Below are 20,647 nucleotides of genomic sequence, written 5' to 3'. Positions count from 1 at the left end.
CTCTGAACAGGCAGAACACATCCAAGCGTTACCCTGAACTTCCCAGTACTTTACACAACCGACACCAAGAACTGTAACTCACATATTTAGTCATTGTTATACTATGTATACTTCATCACTCTGAGATAAAATCTTTGGGGGAAAAAAGTGAATAGAAAAAGGCTAGTTTTAGACTTTGAGCAGGTGCTCATCACCAACTGTTCCAAGCGGACTTTATACAATTACGAAATTGCGCTTTAAAAAATCTCGAGTGCCCTTATTGAAAAGGATTAGCGGGTATTGTGCTTCTGTTTGAACAGCGTCTACTTTTAAACAGCATCTACTGTTAACCAGCTGCCACCGCCGGGGAGCGATCCGCATTGTAACTTTGGAGGGGAAACCAAAGCCTCGAATGGGCTCCCGTTAATAGACGACGTGATATCTCTGCACACAAGCCAGCCTTCATACAGAGGCAGCCTACAGGTTGAGACATACTAATATACGTTCAAGTCTACTACTTCTTTGATTTCCCACCAAATATTCAGAGAACCAACAAGCAGCGTATCAGCGTCTTCTGAGGGGTAGAAGTGGAGAAAGCATTACCTTGGGTGGTCTGCCAGCTGAGCCCACCTATAAACATTTTGCTGTGGAAGAAGAACATTACGACATGTTAACATCACCTTATTACATAAAAGAAAGTGCCATATATATGGATTTAATCCATTTCGACTTGTTGATTGTAAATCACGAATCGTTCTTAATACTAGAATAACTACTCCGATATAAAACATTATAAACATTATGAAACTATTTAAAACGTGTATTCCACAACCATTCACAACATTTTACACGAGTCAACGAAAGAAGGATCTCTGTCCGAAGGAAGGACGTCATTCATAAAAATTCCGGCTCGCGCATCGCCTCCCTCCGTGGGGCCGAGGAGCAGATAACAGGCTCCTAGGCTGAGAAGATGCAGAATAAAGTTTACCAGGGGTCGTGAGGGGAGTCCGCGGACGACAGGCTGATCTGGCTCCCTTCCGTCTCCATTCTGTGGCCGTGTGTGTTCGGATCTTCGGTCGGATCTACAGTGTGTGAAAACAAGTGGCGTGGTGATGGGGAGGGGGTTTGGCCCAGGGTTAGAGGCACCGAGACTCAAGAAGGAGAGTTGGCCGAGACTCCACCTCTTCTCGTCCCTCGTGCCTCCTCATCCTACTTAGCAGTCCACTTGCATCCGTCGTGTAGTATATATGTTGCCTTTGAGTTGTAAACTAATTAGGGATTTGTTGGATATCATTCTTGTGTGTCAACATTATTTGTGAACAAACAACAAAAAATCGGACTAGATAATACCTGTTGTGGTAATCATGTACTTAAACTATAAACTTTAACATTCTACTAAGTGATGCAAGAACTGAATTGTTACATCACTCAGCAGAATATTGAAATGTGTGTGTTTGTGTGTGCATGTGTGTGTTTGCGTGTTGTACGTGCTTGTGTTTACTGTTTTATTTATTACTTATTTGATCAGCGTATAGCACACACATATGGCCAACACATTGATGTAGTGTCGGACATCCCGAGGTCTGAGCGTTGTGCTCATTCATTCTAAAGTCGTAAGTATTTAATTAGGGCTAAAGCCAGCTCCTTCTAATCTTCTCAATACTGGCTCAACATCATGTGACCTACCTGGTGGAACGCCATGCAGCTCGAGCCACTCAAACCACAGAATAGGAACTCAACTACACACTATAGAACTGTAGTGTTAAAGTGGCTGGCTTTATTCTCCACATAACTTCATGGTGATGCCGCTGCTACCTCGCAGGAGAAGACTACCCCAGCACAGCGCTCATGTTCACTGTGGGGGTGTGTGGGAGCCGAGGCGAGGGGCTGGGGGGTGAGGGGGTGAGGGAGGGGGCCATGTTGTTGTTGGGGTTGTCCACTCCGTCTGAAGCACCCGGCTCATAAAAAGATGAAGCTCCCAAAAGTGGGACAGGGGGCTATTTGGACAGGAATAAAGTGGGTGTGTTAACTTTCTGCATGCATGATCAATGGGGTTGAAACAGGGTGGGGGGGGGGGCAGTGTGGCAAGGGCTGTCTTACAGGCAGAGACTACCAGCCTGGATGTGTGTGTGTGTTTGGGGGAGCAAGAGAGAGAGGAAAAATAGAGAGAGAGAAGAGAGCAGGAAGGAGAGAAGGATATATGGATAATATAAAAAAGAGAAAAGTGGAAAGACAGAGTTCTGTGAGACCAAGATAATAAGTTAGAGAGATCCAGAAATACAGACAAACAAAGATAGAGACAGAGACAGAGCGAGAGAGAGAGAGAGAGAGAGAGAGAGAGAGAGGGAGGGAGAGAGAGAGAGAGAGAGAGGGGGGAGAGTGAGACGGAGAGAGAGACAGAGAGAGACAGAGCGACAGAGAGAGACAGAGCAACAGAGAGAGAGCAAGAACAGGAGCATTGGCAGCCCCAGAAAGGCTTTGCTGCAGCAGAGGTCTGCTAATGAGCGGTATACGGGAGCCCTGCGTCTATCTCATTAACAATCAGCCAGGCTGTGAATACCTCGCCGAGCGGAAGGGAACCAAGGCTCAGCGGCCTCGGCTGCCTGCTCCCTGCAACCAGCCCCCGTAAACCTCCATTTCTCCACGTGCATTAATCACCGTTGTGTGTGAACACTGAAGGGTGGCTGGCTGGTGGCTGGTGGGGTGAGGAGGTGAAGCCAAGGGGGTATGTGAAAATCATCTTGCACAGTGCCCCCTGTCCCTTTTTGGGAGGAGCGTCCCTCTGAATAGTACAATGGGGCTTAATTACAGGTCAGTGGTATGTATCGGGGGAGATAGAGGGAGCTCTGTTTCCCCCCCCCATCCAGCTACAGTGCAACGCAGGCTTCCCAGGGGGAATAGGAAGGGAGGGGGCGGATGGGCTGAACCTGGGACCAAGGTGATCCAAAGGGGAAAGGAGAGCAGGTGACAGAGCAGGTGATATAGAGAGAGCCATGGAGAGACAGTCGGAATAGAGGAGCACTGTGTGGATTCTCCTTTTTCTCTCCCTTCCATTCTCTCCCCTGCCTCCCTCTTCCTCTCTCGGCTGGACACCGGAGAGAAGAAGAGTGGAGAGGCCACTAGCCAATGGGACTGGGTTCGATACCGAATGTCCATCGCCTGCCTCTTGGGATCCTTGTGAGAGGCCTATCCCCAACCTGCGTCTTCATGACACGTCTCTGAATCCACTGTCATCTTACACAATGTCTGCAAGATAGCGAATAGCAGAGGAGGAGAAATTAAGCTTTCCTAGACAATGTTTTCAACTTGTAGTGAGATACATGAGGTAAATAAATATCTACCACTATAAATATACAGTGCAAGCTGCAATTATCCAGGAACTCATTCGACAGTGATTTGGAGCAGTTAGCAAGATATATTTTGTCTCAACATCTAACCAACCCCAAAGGTGCCCCCAAGAGATATGAATCTGTCAAGGTCAGAAGATAGTCTCTCTGAAGGAGAGAGTGGGTGCAGTTAACTCATCAGGGATCTCTATGTATTGTATTGACCAAAAGGAAAAACCAATGCAGCGAAGCAGCCGCAAGCAGCAAGAGGAAGCACATCAACAGGTGGGATGACCAAACAGGAACGATTAGCATGCCAAGATGGTGCCAAGTCGATGGTCACATCCCTCTTGGGTGTCGGGACTCAACCCGGACGCTCTGGATGCAGTGTTTGAAATGATTTCAAACGCGTTGGAATGGATTTACCACATGGATTTCCCAAAGGAGACGTCACATCAACGGAACTGTGTCTGGCTTCAGAGCAACTTGCAGCTGCAACCAAAGCCGGAGGTATAGAGTAGACAACACTGCCCACTGGTGGTTCACAACGATAATCACGTCCTGAGATTCCCCTCTGTCAAGTCCACCTGAATAGGCACATTACAACTCTGCAGATTGTGTGATATTGTCTGTGTGTGTGTGTGTGTGTGTGTGTTTGTGTGTGTGTGTGTGTGTGTGTGTGTGTGTGTTATTGTCGCAAACATTTGTATCTAAGTGTAAACTCCTTTCACATACTTTTTTCATTAGAAGGTGATTGATGTTTGTGAGAGAAGGATTGAAAGAGAGACAGAGAGAGATAGGGATTGAAAGAGAGAAAGGGAGAGGGAGAAAGAGAGGGAGAGACTGACAGAAATGGGATTGAAAGAGAGCGGGAGAAAGAGAGCGAGAAACACACGCAGATAAGTTGCTGCCTTTTTAGCTCTCGGTGTGATCTGTGAACACCTTTTTAAATTAATTTATGACTCTGCATGGTGCACTTTGACCAGTGTCTGGGAGTGAGGGAGCGGGAACAAAGTTCACCTCACTCTCTTGTCTGAAAGGAGGGGGGTGGGGGGGAGACAGAGGAAGGTAAAACAAAAATATTGACCTTTGAGGCAAAACAGCCACTCCAGGAGTCGAACCCGGGCAGCTCACGGACACACGACCAGAGACGGCAAGTCATGAGGACCCTACAATAAACCAAAGTATCTCCCTTCTTCTTTTGGAACAGGTGCTAACCAGCGATTGCGGATCTAATGGGGCCAAAGGTTGAGGCTCAGTGGTCGCCCTAGCCCGTGCACATGCCCGACGCGTGTGTGTGTGTGTGTGTGTGTGCATGTGTGTGTGTGCTTGGAGGTAAACGAATCAACCGTCTGCTGCAATGGACGGAGAGGAGAGGAAGTGCAGGAGCGAGCGCGAGCCGCTCGGAGGGGCCCGGCTGTCCGCCTTGCAGGAGCAGCTGATCTGGGCCCTGCTGGGCTCCGGGCTGTCCCGGGAAGTCCTGGTCCAGGCCCTGGGCGAGCTAGAGCGGGACCGGCAGACCCTGGACGGGACGGCGAGGGACAAGGGCGAGAAGGGGGATGGAGAGAGCTCGGAGGGAGAGATGGATTTTGCGCCGCCGATCTTCCGGGAGCTGGAGCAGCTTCCCCCAGAAGAGGCGGCCAGGCAGAGGGCTCAGGTGGAGCAGCTGCTACAGTAAGTGTGTCTCTCTCGTCTCGGTTCACGCTCCCTCAGAACGCAGGGCTCCACTACCGCTCTGCTCTTTCACAGCATTCCCCAGCCTGGCTAAAGCAAAAAAATAATGGTGAAAAGGCAATGTCTGTTACCTTTTCACTTTTCCTTGTCATATTCCTGATCAAAGTTATGAGTCAAAGAGTACAATTAAAGAAGCAAGGGTTATAACTTCGTAAAAAAATCCCCCTGCAAATCCACTTCTATCCAGTTCTCCCGTCATTTCCACTCGCAGCCTCCTGCTCCTCCTCTCGGCGTGCCTCTTTCTGCGATCCCTCCTGGCCTCGAAGGGGAATTTAAAGACAGTTCCTCCTTTTCTAGTTACTAATTACCCACCCTCATCATTATTCTCTGACCATTTCTTAATAAATGAGCCATACATGCATGGGTTGAGATTAATGGAAAGGGCTGGGCTCACCAGAGACTGTTTACACAAGGCCTGAGCAAAAGGACTAATTTGGTTATTTGTAGCTTTCTTATATAATAGCTATTTCGTATTATGTATGAAACAGATGGACAAATAACTAAATTAAGTAAGGTAAAAAACGTTTTGGTGGGTTATTACTTAGATTGAATAGCTTTATACGAGTAACTATACCTATTGTTATGATAGTTTAGAATAACACAAAATCAAGAATGAATTAAAGTTAAAAAAGGACAGAACTTTAATACAATAATATTGCTATAAGTTTTCTTATGTTTCATGTATTGATTTGGCTAACTGGTGTTTTAGTATATCAGTTGTTTAGCAATAAAACCCAGTCACATAACAGTGTTGACTAGTAATTTGTGGGAGAGCTGGACTTTGGTCTGTGTGCTCTCACTCCACTTATCTCCCTCAGTCAACACGGCTCCTTTTACTTCCTCTCGAAAAGCCAGGGTCTGTTTTCATGACTTGTACGTGTATATGTGTGAATGTTTGTTTCTAACATTTTAGAAACATTGACTGCAATTCCATAATATTTGAAGATTGGTACGTTGTTACAATAATAACTGTTGCGTCAACAACATTTTGGAAAATTAATGAATCCTTAATTGACCAAAAGCTAACAAGTGGAATATGCCTTGAATTGATGGACTGTCGCTCTTGCATGGAATGTATTATATCTAGCTAAAGGAGTTTAGCATAACATATCAGTATCAATTTATAAAATGTGCATTTTAATAATACTTTACAAAAACGATCAACATTAACAGTAGGCTTGTACCAAGCTGCGATCGAATCGTATATTGCCGATAGAGCTCGTAAGTCCGCCCCTTTTGGTAGACCCCCATGGGACCTCTGAGATCGTAAAATATGAATTGGTTTCAATGGAAAGAAAGTCCTTATATGCCCTGGATTACACATATGTTGTTTGTGGATTAAAATTATAATTTTTCATGCAAAGAAAACAAAAAACATTTGCGAGGAAGTTTGACTATGTTAGGTTTTGAGTGAGGCCGCGAACTACAGCCCCTCGCTGCTCTCGACGCGAATGATATACGTCACCATCGCTCTTGTAAAGACATGGCGATCTCTCTGGTCCACTTCACCGCTTTTTTCCAAGGGGAGGATAAAAGCATCGAAAGAGGTGAAAACCATTATAAGACGGGGCATGTGGAGAGTTTCAGTTATGCCGATGGGGAGATTGTCGGTCTTGTCCACGCCAGTCGCAGGGAGCGTGACGTCACATACGAGACGTGTAGTCTTTCTCATTGTGTTTTCTCTACATCCTTTAACTGAACAATTGCAAAATAAACGGTCAAACTCTTGACATGAAAAATTATCATTCAAATCCAAAAAAAACATAGGTGTAATCCGGGGCATATAAAGACTGGGACCAGAAGATAATTACTTTCTCTCCATTGAAACCCATTCATATTTTTCGATCTCATAGGTCCCATGGGCTCTACCGGAAAAGGCGTGACTCCGACACTATAGAAGGGATGATCAACAATTATTTTTTCTCGCCAATGATAGGGCGATTTTACTCACCTAAAATCATAACTTAATCCATAAGAAGAATACGCGTTGATTCAGTCTGATTAACCTCTGCCTCATTCAAAATAGTACCTTTAATACGCTTTTGACTGCAAAACCCCCGATAGTCTCTGCGTTGCCAAATGTGCGCATGCGCCGAAATGCAAAATAAACTTGAAAGACGCAGCTCAGACGCACATTCTGCAAAGCAGGACAATGAAAATGTTGGATAAAAATGTTTTGCAGACATACGCATTTATAAAGTAATTAATGAACCCTAAGTCCAGTAGTCCAGTCCAGCTTACTCGCCTACACTACTTTTGTTTTTTTAGATATACATTGGAGGTGGCCGTTCAGAGGGAGTCTAGGGCACCCTTCTGTGCATTGAGAGATGTTTCTGTTGGAGCAAAATGTCCTCCCGATCAGCCCCGTGAGTCAGCACGGGTCTTTATAGGTCCATGGGGTGACGAGGGAATTTCCAAACCAGTTTGCCAGTTGATCTTTTCCCTGGATCTGACACCCCGCATCTCCGTTCTCCATATGCCTGCTGCTCACCAATAAAACGTTGTGATAATAATGATAAGATGATCATTTTAAACGGAACATTCTGCTGTGATGTCGTCGCACTAACCAAACACAGTCACATTTAACCTCTTAAACTCGAGGGTCCCCAGATTTGGGAAGACCGTGATCACCCTCGCAGCAAAAGGCATACAACACTGCCCTTATTATGTAGAAACAGTCATATCAAATTAAACATGAGAAACTCCGCTACTAGGACATATTAGTCATTTTTACACACACCAAACACAACTCAAACACCAATATTAATTAGACAAATTAGACAAATAAAAATAGTCTGGAGCTTAAGAAGGGAGCCGTTGTTTGATGAGACGTCACTATTCAATACTTTTTAATATTTTAAGTAAAAGGTTCAATCTATTATACATGTTTATATGCATAACTTTAACTGTATTGCTTGCAGTTTACGTAAGGCCTGTTGAACATTAATCTAGATAGCAGTCGGTGGTACAAGCCAATGTTCACTTGCACTGCGGTACGTGACTATAGGTTGCACTCTCACCAGTTGAACCCTGTAGACAACGTCTGTCAGTTTGGCCAGCACTGTGCATGGTCCAGTCCAACGGTTGATGAGCTTTGGGGAGACCCTCTGCTTCCTTTCGGAAGAGTTGCCTACACACACTTTGGCCCCTGTGGCTATTGGCGCAATTCTACTGGAGGGTGCGGGTCGGTTGAGTCTACAAAGCTGCGGCACGGGTCGCGTTTCCACCGCCAAAAGGGGGCGTGGTCCGGACTGAGCAGTATTGAGCCGTATTGCCTCTGTCTAGGGTACTGAGATGCCTGAAAGGGTGCCGGTGTTCCACCGAATTCTGCGACCCACCGAAAAGTGTGACCCCAGGGGGCGCCGTTGCACATTTTCTGCAATATGCACGTGTGCATTATAACAAAAACATAAATAAAACATGAGATCTCCCCCCACCGGTGGGTCTTTCTTTTCATGATACTAACATTAATTCTAAACAGCCTTTTACACAGTAGCCTATAATAGGAAAGGCTCAAAGGTAAATCAACGTCATTTAAGCTTTTTATGGGGAAAGAAGAAATGGTGATGGACCGTACTAAACACCCTATCCATTGTATGGATCTGTAAAATGCTACTCAAATCAAATAAAATGTATTTATTAAGCACCTTTAATAAAAAGGTCAGGGGTTGGGGGGAGATTTTATTTTTTATTTATGTTTTTGTCATGCCTGTCTACGCTTCAAACTCGTGCATGTTGCAGAAAATATGCAACAGCGCCACCTGGGGTCACACTTTTCGGTGGGTCGCCGAATTCGGCGTTACACCGGCAAGTTCGAGCTACCCACGCCGTCCGTTGATTGGTCAACAGAATCGCACTTCCGTGCGACAGGGGGATATATGCCGCCTTCGAAACAGCTCGGAGGTTCAGAACCCCTTACGTGTCTTTACTAAACCGACAATTTTTAGTTTTCTTTGCATGAAAAATTATCATTAGAATCCAAAAACAACATATTTGTAATCCAGGGCATATAAAGACTGGGACCAGAAAATAATTACTTTCTCTCTATTGAAACCCATTCATATTTTTCGATCTCATAGGTCCCATGGGCTCTACCGGAAGGGGTATGACTTCGCCACTCTAAAAGAGCGTTCAGGAAACGTCCCTTTTTTTTTGGCGTTTTTTTAAGAATTGCGTAGGCTTTGACATAAAACCGGAAAAAAAGATCATTCGCGAGAGTAGACTTCATAACAACTGCAATTATGGATGCCCGCAGGGACCTATTTGCGCTTCTCTACTTAATCAGATGAATCACTTATCAGAACTGCTTGCGATGGTTGAACATGAGCGAGAATTTATCAGGTGATGTTTGTAATTCTAATCTATAATGAATCGTAATGCAAATGTTAGAATGGATGTTAAGTTCGCCTCTTAGTGCTTGCTGTAAGTTCACTTTAGTCTGTCAAATAAAATGGGCAGCCATTGTTGTGACGTGAACTCTGAGGAGTCGGGTAGCTCGACTTCCGCACGAAACTCCCGGAAACTCCGACAGATTTGAAGGAGGCAATAATAACATACAAACACAATACCCGCAAGGTATTTCTGGCCCCCGTTTACCAAAAGCATCGTTAGCCTAGTGGTTCGTGAAGTTCGTCGTACGAGACAGTTTTCACTCTGTTTCCCGAAAGCATAGTTGGCCACGAATGTTGTGAAAACACTTTTAGCTAACGAGGGCTCCAGGGGTACTCCTAGGGTGCTAAGAGCATCGTTACTATAGCCTCAGTGGAGTCGCCAGCTGGACATTCCGTGGTAGGCCTATTGGATGTGTTTCATTAAAACACATCCAATACCAGGGAATGGCCAGCTTACGCAATTTAGCAATACATTGAAAAACAGTGGTTACCGCCGATATGACTAGAGAGAGACATGTTAGAAGTCAATAACAACATAATTTATTGCAGCAATTTAAAATTCCCAAAATACATTAAATGTACCGATCAAACACCACGTCACAAGGCATATAATAAAATCAAATGATTCCATTGCTCTTGTGTTAGAGGTCGCTTTCGAGCTGCACTTGCTGTCTCCCTCTGATTTTAAAGGAGACATATTATGGCGTTTTCAGAACAAGTTAACATAGTATTTGAGTTCCAGAAAACTTGTTTTTTCTTTTTTTAAGTACTTTATTTATAGATTTTTTTTTTTTTTCAATTTGCAAAACAAAGAATGACAAAGATACAATGTAACACAAACCCACCCCATCCCACCCACCAAGGCTCAAGAAAAGAAAAACAACCAAAAAAACAAAACAAAACAAACAAACAGTAGAGGTAGGTACACAAAACATAGTTACAAACGTTTCCTGTATATCACTTTACAATGCTCAAAATGGGAATATCCTGTAACGTTATACCACATATATCATCATGACATACATCAGTAGATCCAGTTGGCAGTACATTGATATGTAAAGAATTACATCATGTGAAGGATACATTTTCAACAAATTCTATGAAGTGGGCCCAGGTTTTAATGTATCTGTCCCGTAAATTACTCAGATTATATCTTAACTTCTCTAATGGGATCACAGAGAGTACCTCTTTGACCCAGTGTCTAAACGAGGGGGGTGTTACAGACTTCCAGAGCAAAAGAATTTGTCTCCGGGCTAGTAGTGTTATAAATGCTACAGCATTTACCTGGGGGACAGCAAATTGTTCTTCTGATGGGAATACCCCGAAAATAGCAACTGTTGGATCGGGATTCACTGTTCTGTCACAAATGGAGGAGATTGCTTCAAAGACCCTGACCCAGAAGTTATTAAGCGAATTGCATGACCAAAACATATGACCTAATTTAGCTGAACTGTGGCCACACCTCGGACACACAGGATTGGTGCCAGGATATATTTTGGCCAGTTTCTCTGGTGAATAATGCAACCGATGCACAATTTTAAATTGAATAAGACCGTGTTTTAAGCATAAAGAGGTGGTATGTATGCGTTTTAAGCTACATTGCCATGTCTCGTCAGACAGTGCAACACCTAGGTCCTCTTCCCATGCCAGCCTGGCATTGTCCCACTGAGGGGGGCTAATGCCTAGTACTGTTTTGTAAATTTTAGACACCCTTTTTTCCAACATAGGGTCCAGGTCCAGTATGATATCGGTTGCATTTTTAGGTGGTAAGGAGTGAAATGGGAAGTGTTTCCTGGCAAAACTACATACCTGTAAGTACCTGGAAAACATGTTTTTTAAGCTGTTTCCTGGATACAGCTTTAGGAAAAAGGGTTAGGGCCTTACGCTATTCCCCTTTGTTTTAGTTCCTTCAGAATGTGCTGTTTCTGGTGTCTGCAGCTTTAATGCAAATGAGCTGCTGCGCATTGACCAATGAGCTGTCAGACTGAACCACAGCATGGAGGAGAAGGGATTGTTACCGTTTGTGGACTCCTGGAGCTCTATAGCTATATAATATGCTATAATAATAATAATATTATATATGGGTATTTATATTATATATCTAATATCACGGCCAAAAGCTATGTGCGCCTCGGATGATATTATCAATCATAAAGACTGCGTCTGACGTCTCTGGCACTTCCGTCTCTGGCACTTTGAAGCTTCGGCGGCAGTCCGGCAGCTCCGGCGGTGTACTCCGGGAGCTAAACTGCAGCCGAAGCTTTCCGGCTTCTCCGGCCGGTGTCCTCCGGGAGCTGAAAAGTCCAGCGGGGGTAGCTCGGCGGCAGTCCGGCAGCTCAGCTCCGAGATTACAAACCCTTTCTCTTCCATGTCTCCCACTCCCAGAGCTGAGCTGCCACTAAGTTCCCCCCGCTGGAGCTGCTCGTCCGCTGGTCCACAAAATCTTAGCTATGCACTGATTGGAGGGGAGTGGGGAAGTGGGAGGTAATATTCAACTGTGCCCCCTTCCTACGTAGGAGGATGGACCTATTATGGACGGGCCGTCCATAATAGGTCCGTCCATATGTGCTGGATAGATCAGTCTACCAGCCTACCCAGTGGACTGAAGAAAACGTTGCTCATCTATCCAGGACAGTTCTGGGTGGACACTCCCACTAGTGATGTCATATGGGGCACATTTTCAAAACGGCTTGTAAGGCTAATCACACTCACATCTGGTGGTATAGTATGTCCCCTTTAAGAGGAGTTTCGGGAAACGCTCCAAAGAATTTTGCGAAGGATCACAAGATCCTTCCTTTTTGGACGTCATACATTGTTGCTCTTTGTTCATTGTGCACGTTCTTCTTTTTCCTTGGATTTATTAGAAGGCTACACTGCGTCAGGCTGCTGAGATCACGATGCTTACATAGCTGCCGCGGCTTAGGGCATTTAGCAAACGCTTTTATCCAAAGCGACTTACAAGAAGTGCATTTGTTACAATAAGTACATTTGTCATAAGAAGTGAAACAATATATTGCTGTCGGTACAGTAAAGATGTTTATAGAACCAAGTGCAAGTATTACAATCACTAGGCTAACCCATTCCCCGTGTAAAGTAATGATAGCAGCTACTGTAGATGCTATACAATTAAGTACCTTGAATAAGTGCAATGTACAAGTGCCAGGACGTAAAACATTCAATGGTGGCTGTGCATTGGTTTCTATGCAGAGTCGAGGTGAACTCTGAACAGGTGAGTTTTGAGTCTTTTGCGGAAGCTGGTGAGCGACTCTGCGATCCTGACATCGGTAGGGAGCTCGTTCCACCACTGAGGTCCCAAAACAGAGAAAAGTTGTGACTTCGCTGATCGACCTTTGCTGGCTTTTAGCGATGGCGGTACCAGACGTCCAGCTGAGGTAGTTGAGCGGAGGGATCGAGCTGGGGTGTGTGGCTTTACTAATGCTTGGAGGTAGGCAGGGGCAGTTCCATCGACTGCCTTGTATGCAAGTACCATCATCTTGAATCTGATGCGAGCTATTACAGGGAGCCAGTGGAGGTCTCGGAAGAGGGGGGTTACATGTGAGAACTTTGGTTCTATATAACTCCTCGTTCACACTACATGCGTCCGTCAACGGATGACCGAGGGCGTGTCTGACGTATAGGGGACTAGTCTTTGTAGCCGCATAGCAAATCACTTCCTGCTACAAATCCAATTTGTGGATATAAATACAATAGATGTCACAAACAACAGGTGACAAAAAAATTCTATCATTCAACATTTCTTTAAAAAAAACAACGGCCGGATTTTTCCTGCTTCTTCCTGCTTGTTATGCAAAATGGATCCAGTAGGCGCGTGGAGTGCATTTGCATAACCGCGATCTGATTGCCCAACGGATCAGGCGCTGCCTGAAAAGTTGAATATTTCTCAACTTTGTAGCGGGTAGCGATTTGATTGGCTGCAGTATGCGTCTACAAAGACTAGTCCCATATACGTCAGACGCGTCCTCGGTCATCCGTCGACGGACGCATGTAGTGTGGAAGAGGCGTAACGCCTTGTTCACACTACTTGCGTCCTTCCGCCGCCGCTGCCTGAAATGTTGAACGTTTCTCAACTTTTTGACGCAGGGCACAGAGCCGAATGGACGGACCGACCCACAATGCATTTCGCGGAGCCCCATGCAAAGTCAATGAGATCCGTCGACGGACAGAGGTAGTGTGAACGAGGCCTCACGCCTCGTTCACACTACATGCGTCCGTCGACAGATGGGGGCTTTTGAACGGATCCATATGTTTTCCCAGATTGTATTACAAAGGCGATTTCATTGGACAGTGTATTTGCGTATATTTTCATAACACGATCTGATTGGCCGATGGATCCGTCGCTGCCTGAAAAGTTTAACATTTCTCAACTTTTGATGCAGGCCACGGAGCCGAAAGGACGGACGGACCCACAACAAGTTTCTCCAGTGCCCCATGTAAAGTCAATGAGATCCGTCGATGGACGGAGATTGTGCCCCAAGGTTACTGTCCGCGTTGGACACGTGAGCCGTAACTGAGCAGGCCCCGGTTTCCCGATAACATTCACTCTTATTAGCGCTACGAAGACTCCTAAGTTTACACTTATCTAAGTTGTTTACCTCTATAGGCGTGGTTCCTGAACGGTCTCTTAGGAGTCTTCTTAGGAAACACTCCTTTCGTCGTTTGTAAACGGCGCTGTCCAGAAAGAACGTGTTAAAATCGATTGCTCAGAGATCGACTTTCCATTTCATGGCAGTTGCGTGACAGCGTTCTAAAAAATATTGCAGTCTTTCCAAATAAACCATTGCTCGAAATCCTTCTAGTAGGCCTAAACATTTATTTAACCATGGGCGATCCTAGCATAGCCTACACCTATTTTAAAAATATATAGAAAATATAGAAACAGCGAAGGAGGTTGAGACAATCACATCCTTAATTACTTCTGTTGCAGCCGTTCAAATGAGGCTATTGATTTTCGGTTTGCAAAGGTGTCTGACTTGTTGATTATTTATGAAAATAGACATTTTGAAACGAAAGCTAAATTTTGAAGTTTATTTGGCTTTTTATTTAATACTGTTTATGCTGAGACTGCTTTTCTTTTTGCTACCTGTCTGTGTGCAGGCTTTGCGCACCGTCAAGGGAAAGAGGCGGTGGTTTAAAAAAGTATTTTGAGCACTTATTAAGTTCACTCGTTGCTTATAATGGTTTATTTGTTTCCCAGTAGGCCTATCATTTCCTTAATTAAGACAACCGTTTTGTTCATTTTTGAATTGTAAAGTAAATACAACGAAGTTGCGAGTTTTTGAAATTATTGGAAGCCAGTCGAGCTGACCTCGCCTGCTGTACCGTATATGAACTGTACTGTATATCCGTGAAACACAACACTGCCAATGTGGCAGTTCCATGCGCAACAGGGATTTCTAAAGATTACTGTACAGTGGCAGCGACTAACGTCATGAGCTGAAATATCACTACGGTAGAGCTAAATCAGCTTTCACACCGCCGCGCGGCAACTGCCCTGATAACCACCTCGCTGCCGGAGGGTTCCGAATGGCGGGGTGAAAGGGCCAGGCGTTTTTAAACGCTGCTGCTGTCGCTGCCGCCAATGGGCGGCTGCTGCTGAAAGCACTTGTTAAACCGTTTAGATTGAGCAGAAAATACTTTTTAATGTGCAGTTAGTAATTTAATTTACCAAGGAGCTGTATAAAGGGGGGCTTAAAATAATACAATCAAATAAAAAAACAAATTAGGACGGAACTCGTCCGAATTTGTGATGCCGTCACAAATTAGGACGGGGTGATGCCGTAATCGTTTGCATATCAGGCGTCCACACGAATCCCGATACGAAAACGCATAGGGCCGTTTTTATCTTATTCAGCCTGGGACCTGGTTTCAAATAGTGAGTTTTCAGGCACCGGAAACGACGGATCCGTCTGGACGGTCGGCCCAAACACACAACCTCTGCGTTCTCACTAAAAAATAGTTTCCGTGTGGACGGGGCCTAAGTCCTCTCCCATGCAGTGCGAGTCATAAGCAAAAGGACTCAAGCTTCTGTGAGGGCCCTTCTGGTCAGTGAGCTCCCTGAGCTGCTGTCGTAGCTGCGTGAAACAGTCCCGGCCAGGCTGTCTGCCCACTCCTGGTTCTGGGGAAGGCCCGAACACCAGTCCACTGGGACCTGCAGCTCCCATCTGAACACTAGAGCGGCCAGGATATAGTGTGTGGACTCTTGGACTGCGGATCTGTATGACCATAGAACCAGGGGAAGCTGAAGGTCCCAGTCTCTTTGTTGCTCTTTATAGCAAGCTTGGTGGCCAGGGTATGATTGAACCATCCCACCAGCCCATTGCTCTGTGGATGCAATGGGTTGGGTTGGTCCAAGTCTTCTCCACTCGACGACAGACCTCCTGGAGTACCTGGGCCTCAAAGTAACGCTCCTGGACACTATGGAGGTCCTCTGGTGCACTGAACCAACATAGCATTTCCTGCACTTGTTTCTCTGCCATGGTGGCTGAGGTCTAGCCTCTGGCCATTTCAGAAAAATACTCCATAGCCAAGAGAACATAGCAGTTGCCATTGTCAGTGATTGGAAAAGGACCCAGGATGTTGACACCCACACACTCCATAGGGGCCTCCACCTGGTACTAATGTAAGGGAGCATGTGAGTGTCGTGCGCGTCCCTTACGCACGGTGTAGCTTTAAAACTTGTTGAGTAACAGCTCAACATCCTGGCGGTAGTTCGGCCCGTAGAAGGAGCCACAGAGTCACCTCAGGGTCTTGGAGACCCCAAAGTGACCCAAACGCACAACCATCTGGAGCACATGAGAGAGAGGTTGAGGGGTGGTTGTCAGACCTGGTGGCCTTCCCTAGGTGCCTGCCAATAGCTGGCCAGCCATCTAGCAGGGAGAGGTTAGCCCATCAGCAGGTTGACCAGGGTATCTGAAGGAGCATTCTGAGCCGCAGAGATGGCATTGCCGTGTCTGTCACCATTATGTGGTTCATTGACACCGGAAGCCAAGGAGCCATGTCAGGGAAGCACGATCGGTCGCAATAGTTGAACTCAGGTCGGCTGGGGGGGAAACTGCAGTAAGACACCACTTGTTATCCTTGTTCTGGGTATGCCAAGATGGGGGCCCTGGTGAGCGCTGTCCGCAGCAGGCCAAAAGCAGTGTTGCACTGCTTATCACACAAGAAGGCCGGCCCCTTGTGGGTCAGACGATGTTAGGGGCTAGCAAGGGTGACAAAGTCCTTGATGAAACAAGCAAAAATAAGACGCCAGGCACTACTAACTTTGCTGTTCTACGATGTTACAAGGGACTGGCCAACCTCTCGCTGTGGCCACCTTGGCCGGGTCGGTGGCCACGCCTCACTGATGACATAGACAAGAACGCTGTCTCTCGTCGAAGAAGTTGGCACTTTCCCAGGTGGAGGCGAAGACAGGCTTGGTGAATGGCTCCGAACACTTAACGTAGGCTTCTACCTGCCATCACCCACTGCGAAGATCTAGCGAGATGAACCAACCAGTTTATATGTATTGATCATTCATCTAGATAGCAGTCGGTGTTACAAGCCAATGTTTACTTGCACTGCGGTACGTGACTATAGGATGCTGTTGATAACCTGAAGCTGTATGGTTGTATCGTAAAAGTTTTGTTGTTGAAATCAACAGGGAAATAACCTCTCCAAAAATCTCCAAAACATGAATGAACACCCACTTATCCTCATTCCCCTCATCCACAAACCCATTCACTACACAGATTTACACAGATTGGAAGTAAAAGGATAGTTTGGTGAACGACGGAGTAGATTACGACGCAATTTTTAGCATATATACTGAGAAACACAATAACAAAGATACCACATAATCACCATCAAACAATATAATTACCTTCATAATATTGTTCAAATTTGAAAACACAAAGTTTGTTGTTTAGTTTCTCAGTTAAAAGTGTGCCTGTTGTACCCTTGTCCGCGTGCTGTAGGAACGACCCATGGCGGGTAGCTAAGGTGGTGAAGAGCTACATGCAGCAGCACAACCTCCCGCAGAGGGAGGTGGTGGAGTCCACGGGCCTCAACCAGTCCCATCTGTCCCAGCACCTCAACAAAGGCACGCCAATGAAGAACCAGAAAAGAGCTGCCCTGTACAGCTGGTATGTCAAGAAGCAGTGTGAGATTAGCCAGCGTGAGTACCGCCGCAGCTGCTTGTTGTTCTTGTTAATTTTGTGTTCCTTGACCCAACTTTTATCATTTTATTTAGTCAGCACCTTGATCCAATTATTAGAAAATAAATTAACCAGTGACAACTTCTAATCTCGGCTCTTCAAAAATTGACTAATTCTGACAAATAAAAGGAATAAGAAGAAAGGCCATTTTGTTTTTCAGAGTTCACCAATGCCCGCCATGGCCTTGCGTCCCTGGACGAGCAGGGAGAGGAGACCAAGAAAGGCCGCAGAAACCGGTTCAAGTGGGGGCCTGCCTCCCAACAGATTCTGTTCCACGCCTACGAGCGGCAGAAGAACCCAAGCAAGGAGGAGAGAGAGGGTTTAGTAGAGGAGTGCAACCGGTGATTATCACAGACATCTGGGATTGACAAGCACGATTGATAACGGAACCAATCAGAGAAAAGACGCCTTGATTGGTCAGAAATGAGCCGGGAACAGTCTAAAATCTAAATTTTTTGAGCAGTTGGTGAACTTACAGCTGATGGATGGCTATGGCATTTCTAACAAGTTAAACTCAAAGAATAGCTCATATATCTCCCCTACAGTACAATAAAATTCCCAAACATATTAATCTTTAAACTTTTATGCAACAAGTGCCTTTCAGTTTTACTGAGTTTTATCTCTTCAGTTTAAGGGATCCTGCTGATTGTTTGTGTATCGTGATGTCCTCAGGGCGGAGTGTATCCAGAGGGGTGTCTCTCCGTCCCAGCTGGCCGGTCTGGGCTCCAACCTGGTCACAGAGGTGCGCGTCTACAACTGGTTTGCAAACCGCCGCAAAGAAGAGGCCTTCCGCCATAAACTGGCCCTCGATACCCCGTACTCCAGCCAATCAGTGGGCGGCGTGAACCCCCTCCCCCCGCCCAGTCCTAACCAGGGTAAGAAGTCCGGAGATAATACCACCAGATAGACTCATAAAATATATACCGTATCCATAGCTGGTGTTGATATGTTTAATGTCATTGGTACAGGTGTCTTTTCTGGTATATTCTCAATTATTACTCCAGGAATGAAGTACAGTCAACAAAGCCAATGTGACAACATGGGTTCGGTGCGGCCCGGCGGCGGTGGTGGGGACCGGGGTCTGCGCTTGGGATCCAGCCCCGTCCAACTGGAGCCCAGCCACACACTCCTGGACATGCATCATTCTAAAATAGTAAGAACACACCCTGTGCACTTCCACCGGTCCACCCGCACAGCCTACAATCAGCACTGCAGCTCAGCCGTGACTCACCCAGCTCTGTGTGCTTCTGCGGTGGTAGGTATCTAGCAGTGGCCCCCTGCCTCCGGTGAGCACACTGACATCGCTGCACAGCCTGTCCGCCTCCCCTGCCCAGTCCCAGGGTCTGATTATGGCCTCCCTGCCTAGTGTCATGAGCCTGGGGGAGTCCTCTCTCCTCATAGGTAAAGTATATGATGCCAACTCGGTGCCAACCCCATCCGTAGATTAACCACCAGGTACTGTACTGTAGTGATAACTTAAGAATGGTACTTCATTGATGCCTAATGGGAAATGTGGATGTCACAGCAGTAAGTCCAGCATAGTAGGAGAATAAAACATTTATATTGTAACTAATAAATAAGAATTAAATAAAAACAATACACAGAAAATGATTACTATACACACAATAGGAAAGGTTTAAATGTAGGTGCAGAAATACATTCAAAAATTATCAATAGTAGGATAAAGGAGGTAATGGTTGAGATAGGAGTGATTTTTCCGGAACTAGAATGACAGACTTGAACTAGTCTTCACCATCTCTGTAGACGTTAATGTAGAAAAATACTGTCATGAATGTCAGTCACTCCTCCATCTTTGGGGAGTCTTAACTTTTTCTTCTGCCCACAGGGCTCACCTCTACTCAGTCACAGAACTTACCAGTCATCAACAACATGGGAGGGAGTTTCACCACCCTGCAGCCCATCTCCTTCCAGCAGCAGCTCCACACCTCTCCCCAGCACTCGCTCCCCAGCCACATGGGGACCAGTCCCTTCATGGCCACCATGGCCCAACTGCCCTGCCACAGTAAGAGGCCCCACAGAGCGGTGTTGATCAGGGATATAGATCACTAGACGGGGGTGAGGGATTGATGGATCTAAGACATAAATTTCATAGATGGCCTCTGTACAAGTATTTGAAAAAAGTAGTATGGCTACCAGAAACCCAGTGTATATACCTATGTCCATGTCTGCAAAGGGGTATGTGATATAAAACAAATGTTTCTCCCCTACTGCAGTGTACAGCAAGTCTGACATGCCACATTACTCATCATCCAGCCTTCTCTCACAAGCAATGCTGATCACAGACAGCAGCTTCGGGGCTTTGACCAGCCTTGCGGCTGTCCGACAGGTATTTAACCAACAGAGTATTGGTGGACATTTTAACTAAACTTTTACATGACCTGCATGAAAATAATCCACCAATGAATGGCAGCTTTTAACAGCAGATCCTGACGACCAATCAGAGCCCCCCATGGCAGAAGAGACTCTGCATCTGCAGGCAAACACGCCCACACCAGGTAGTGACTTAACACGGTATATCTTATAAGAATGGAGTGTCTGTGATTATGGGCATTGGTGGCGTTCACATTTGGAATAAACCTGAAGTTTTTTTGCAGCCTCATTTTCTACTCTTGGTTATGATTGAATTGATTCACATAAGTGAGTGAAATAAATCAAATTCTGTCATTGAGAATACCAAAATGATTTGTTTCTACAGATACAGAGGACCTAGAGCTCTACCCAGCCTCTCAGAGCACAGAAAGCCACGCATCTCATCTCCTCTCGCCTTCACCAACCAATATCAGCCCCTACATTCCCACGCAGATGGTCTCCTCCCCCCAGTAGCCTCCTGCATGGCAGGATTAACCTAGCCTCGCTCAGCCCCCCTTTGAACTCACAACGATCTGAAAGAAGCCACAACCAGTAGATGGATTTTTCACTAGTCCACCCTTTTGCAATGGTGCAAATCAAACTTAACACGTTGTATTACGACACAAATGAACAA

General features: G+C 45.8%; 2 protein-coding genes across 3 annotated transcripts in view; one reads left to right on the top strand and one right to left on the bottom strand.

The window, feature by feature from the left end:
* msi1b (musashi RNA binding protein 1b) overlaps positions 1 to 1,026 on the bottom strand; it is a gene marked incomplete at both ends in the record, with an annotated part of 17,340 nt that extends 16,314 nt beyond the window's left edge. For both annotated transcript variants that reach the window (XM_079729083.1, XM_079729084.1), the window contains 3 exons: positions 1 to 2; positions 583 to 623; positions 968 to 1,026. The exon at positions 1 to 2 is cut by the window's left edge and continues 80 nt beyond it. In XM_079729083.1, the coding sequence (XP_079585209.1) occupies positions 1 to 2; positions 583 to 623; positions 968 to 1,026 (102 nt within the window). The remainder of the gene's footprint in view (positions 3 to 582; positions 624 to 967) is intronic.
* Positions 1,027 to 4,665: 3,639 nt separating this feature from the next.
* Positions 4,666 to 20,487, top strand: hnf1a (HNF1 homeobox a; the record flags this gene model as incomplete). Its single annotated transcript, XM_079756704.1, has 10 exons — positions 4,666 to 4,979; positions 17,404 to 17,603; positions 17,804 to 17,984; positions 18,316 to 18,518; positions 18,612 to 18,796; positions 18,903 to 19,044; positions 19,490 to 19,666; positions 19,878 to 19,990; positions 20,075 to 20,159; positions 20,360 to 20,487. The coding sequence occupies 10 exons, from the start codon at positions 4,666 to 4,668 to the stop codon at positions 20,485 to 20,487; spliced, it is 1,728 nt and encodes a 575-aa protein (XP_079612830.1).
* Between the last annotated feature and the right edge of the window lie 160 nt (positions 20,488 to 20,647).

This window comes from Pollachius pollachius, assembly GCF_949987615.1.
Source record: "Pollachius pollachius genome assembly, chromosome: 1".
NCBI classification, from domain to species: Eukaryota; Metazoa; Chordata; class Actinopteri; order Gadiformes; family Gadidae; genus Pollachius; species Pollachius pollachius.
This window is presented reverse-complemented; position numbering and strand designations above follow the sequence as displayed.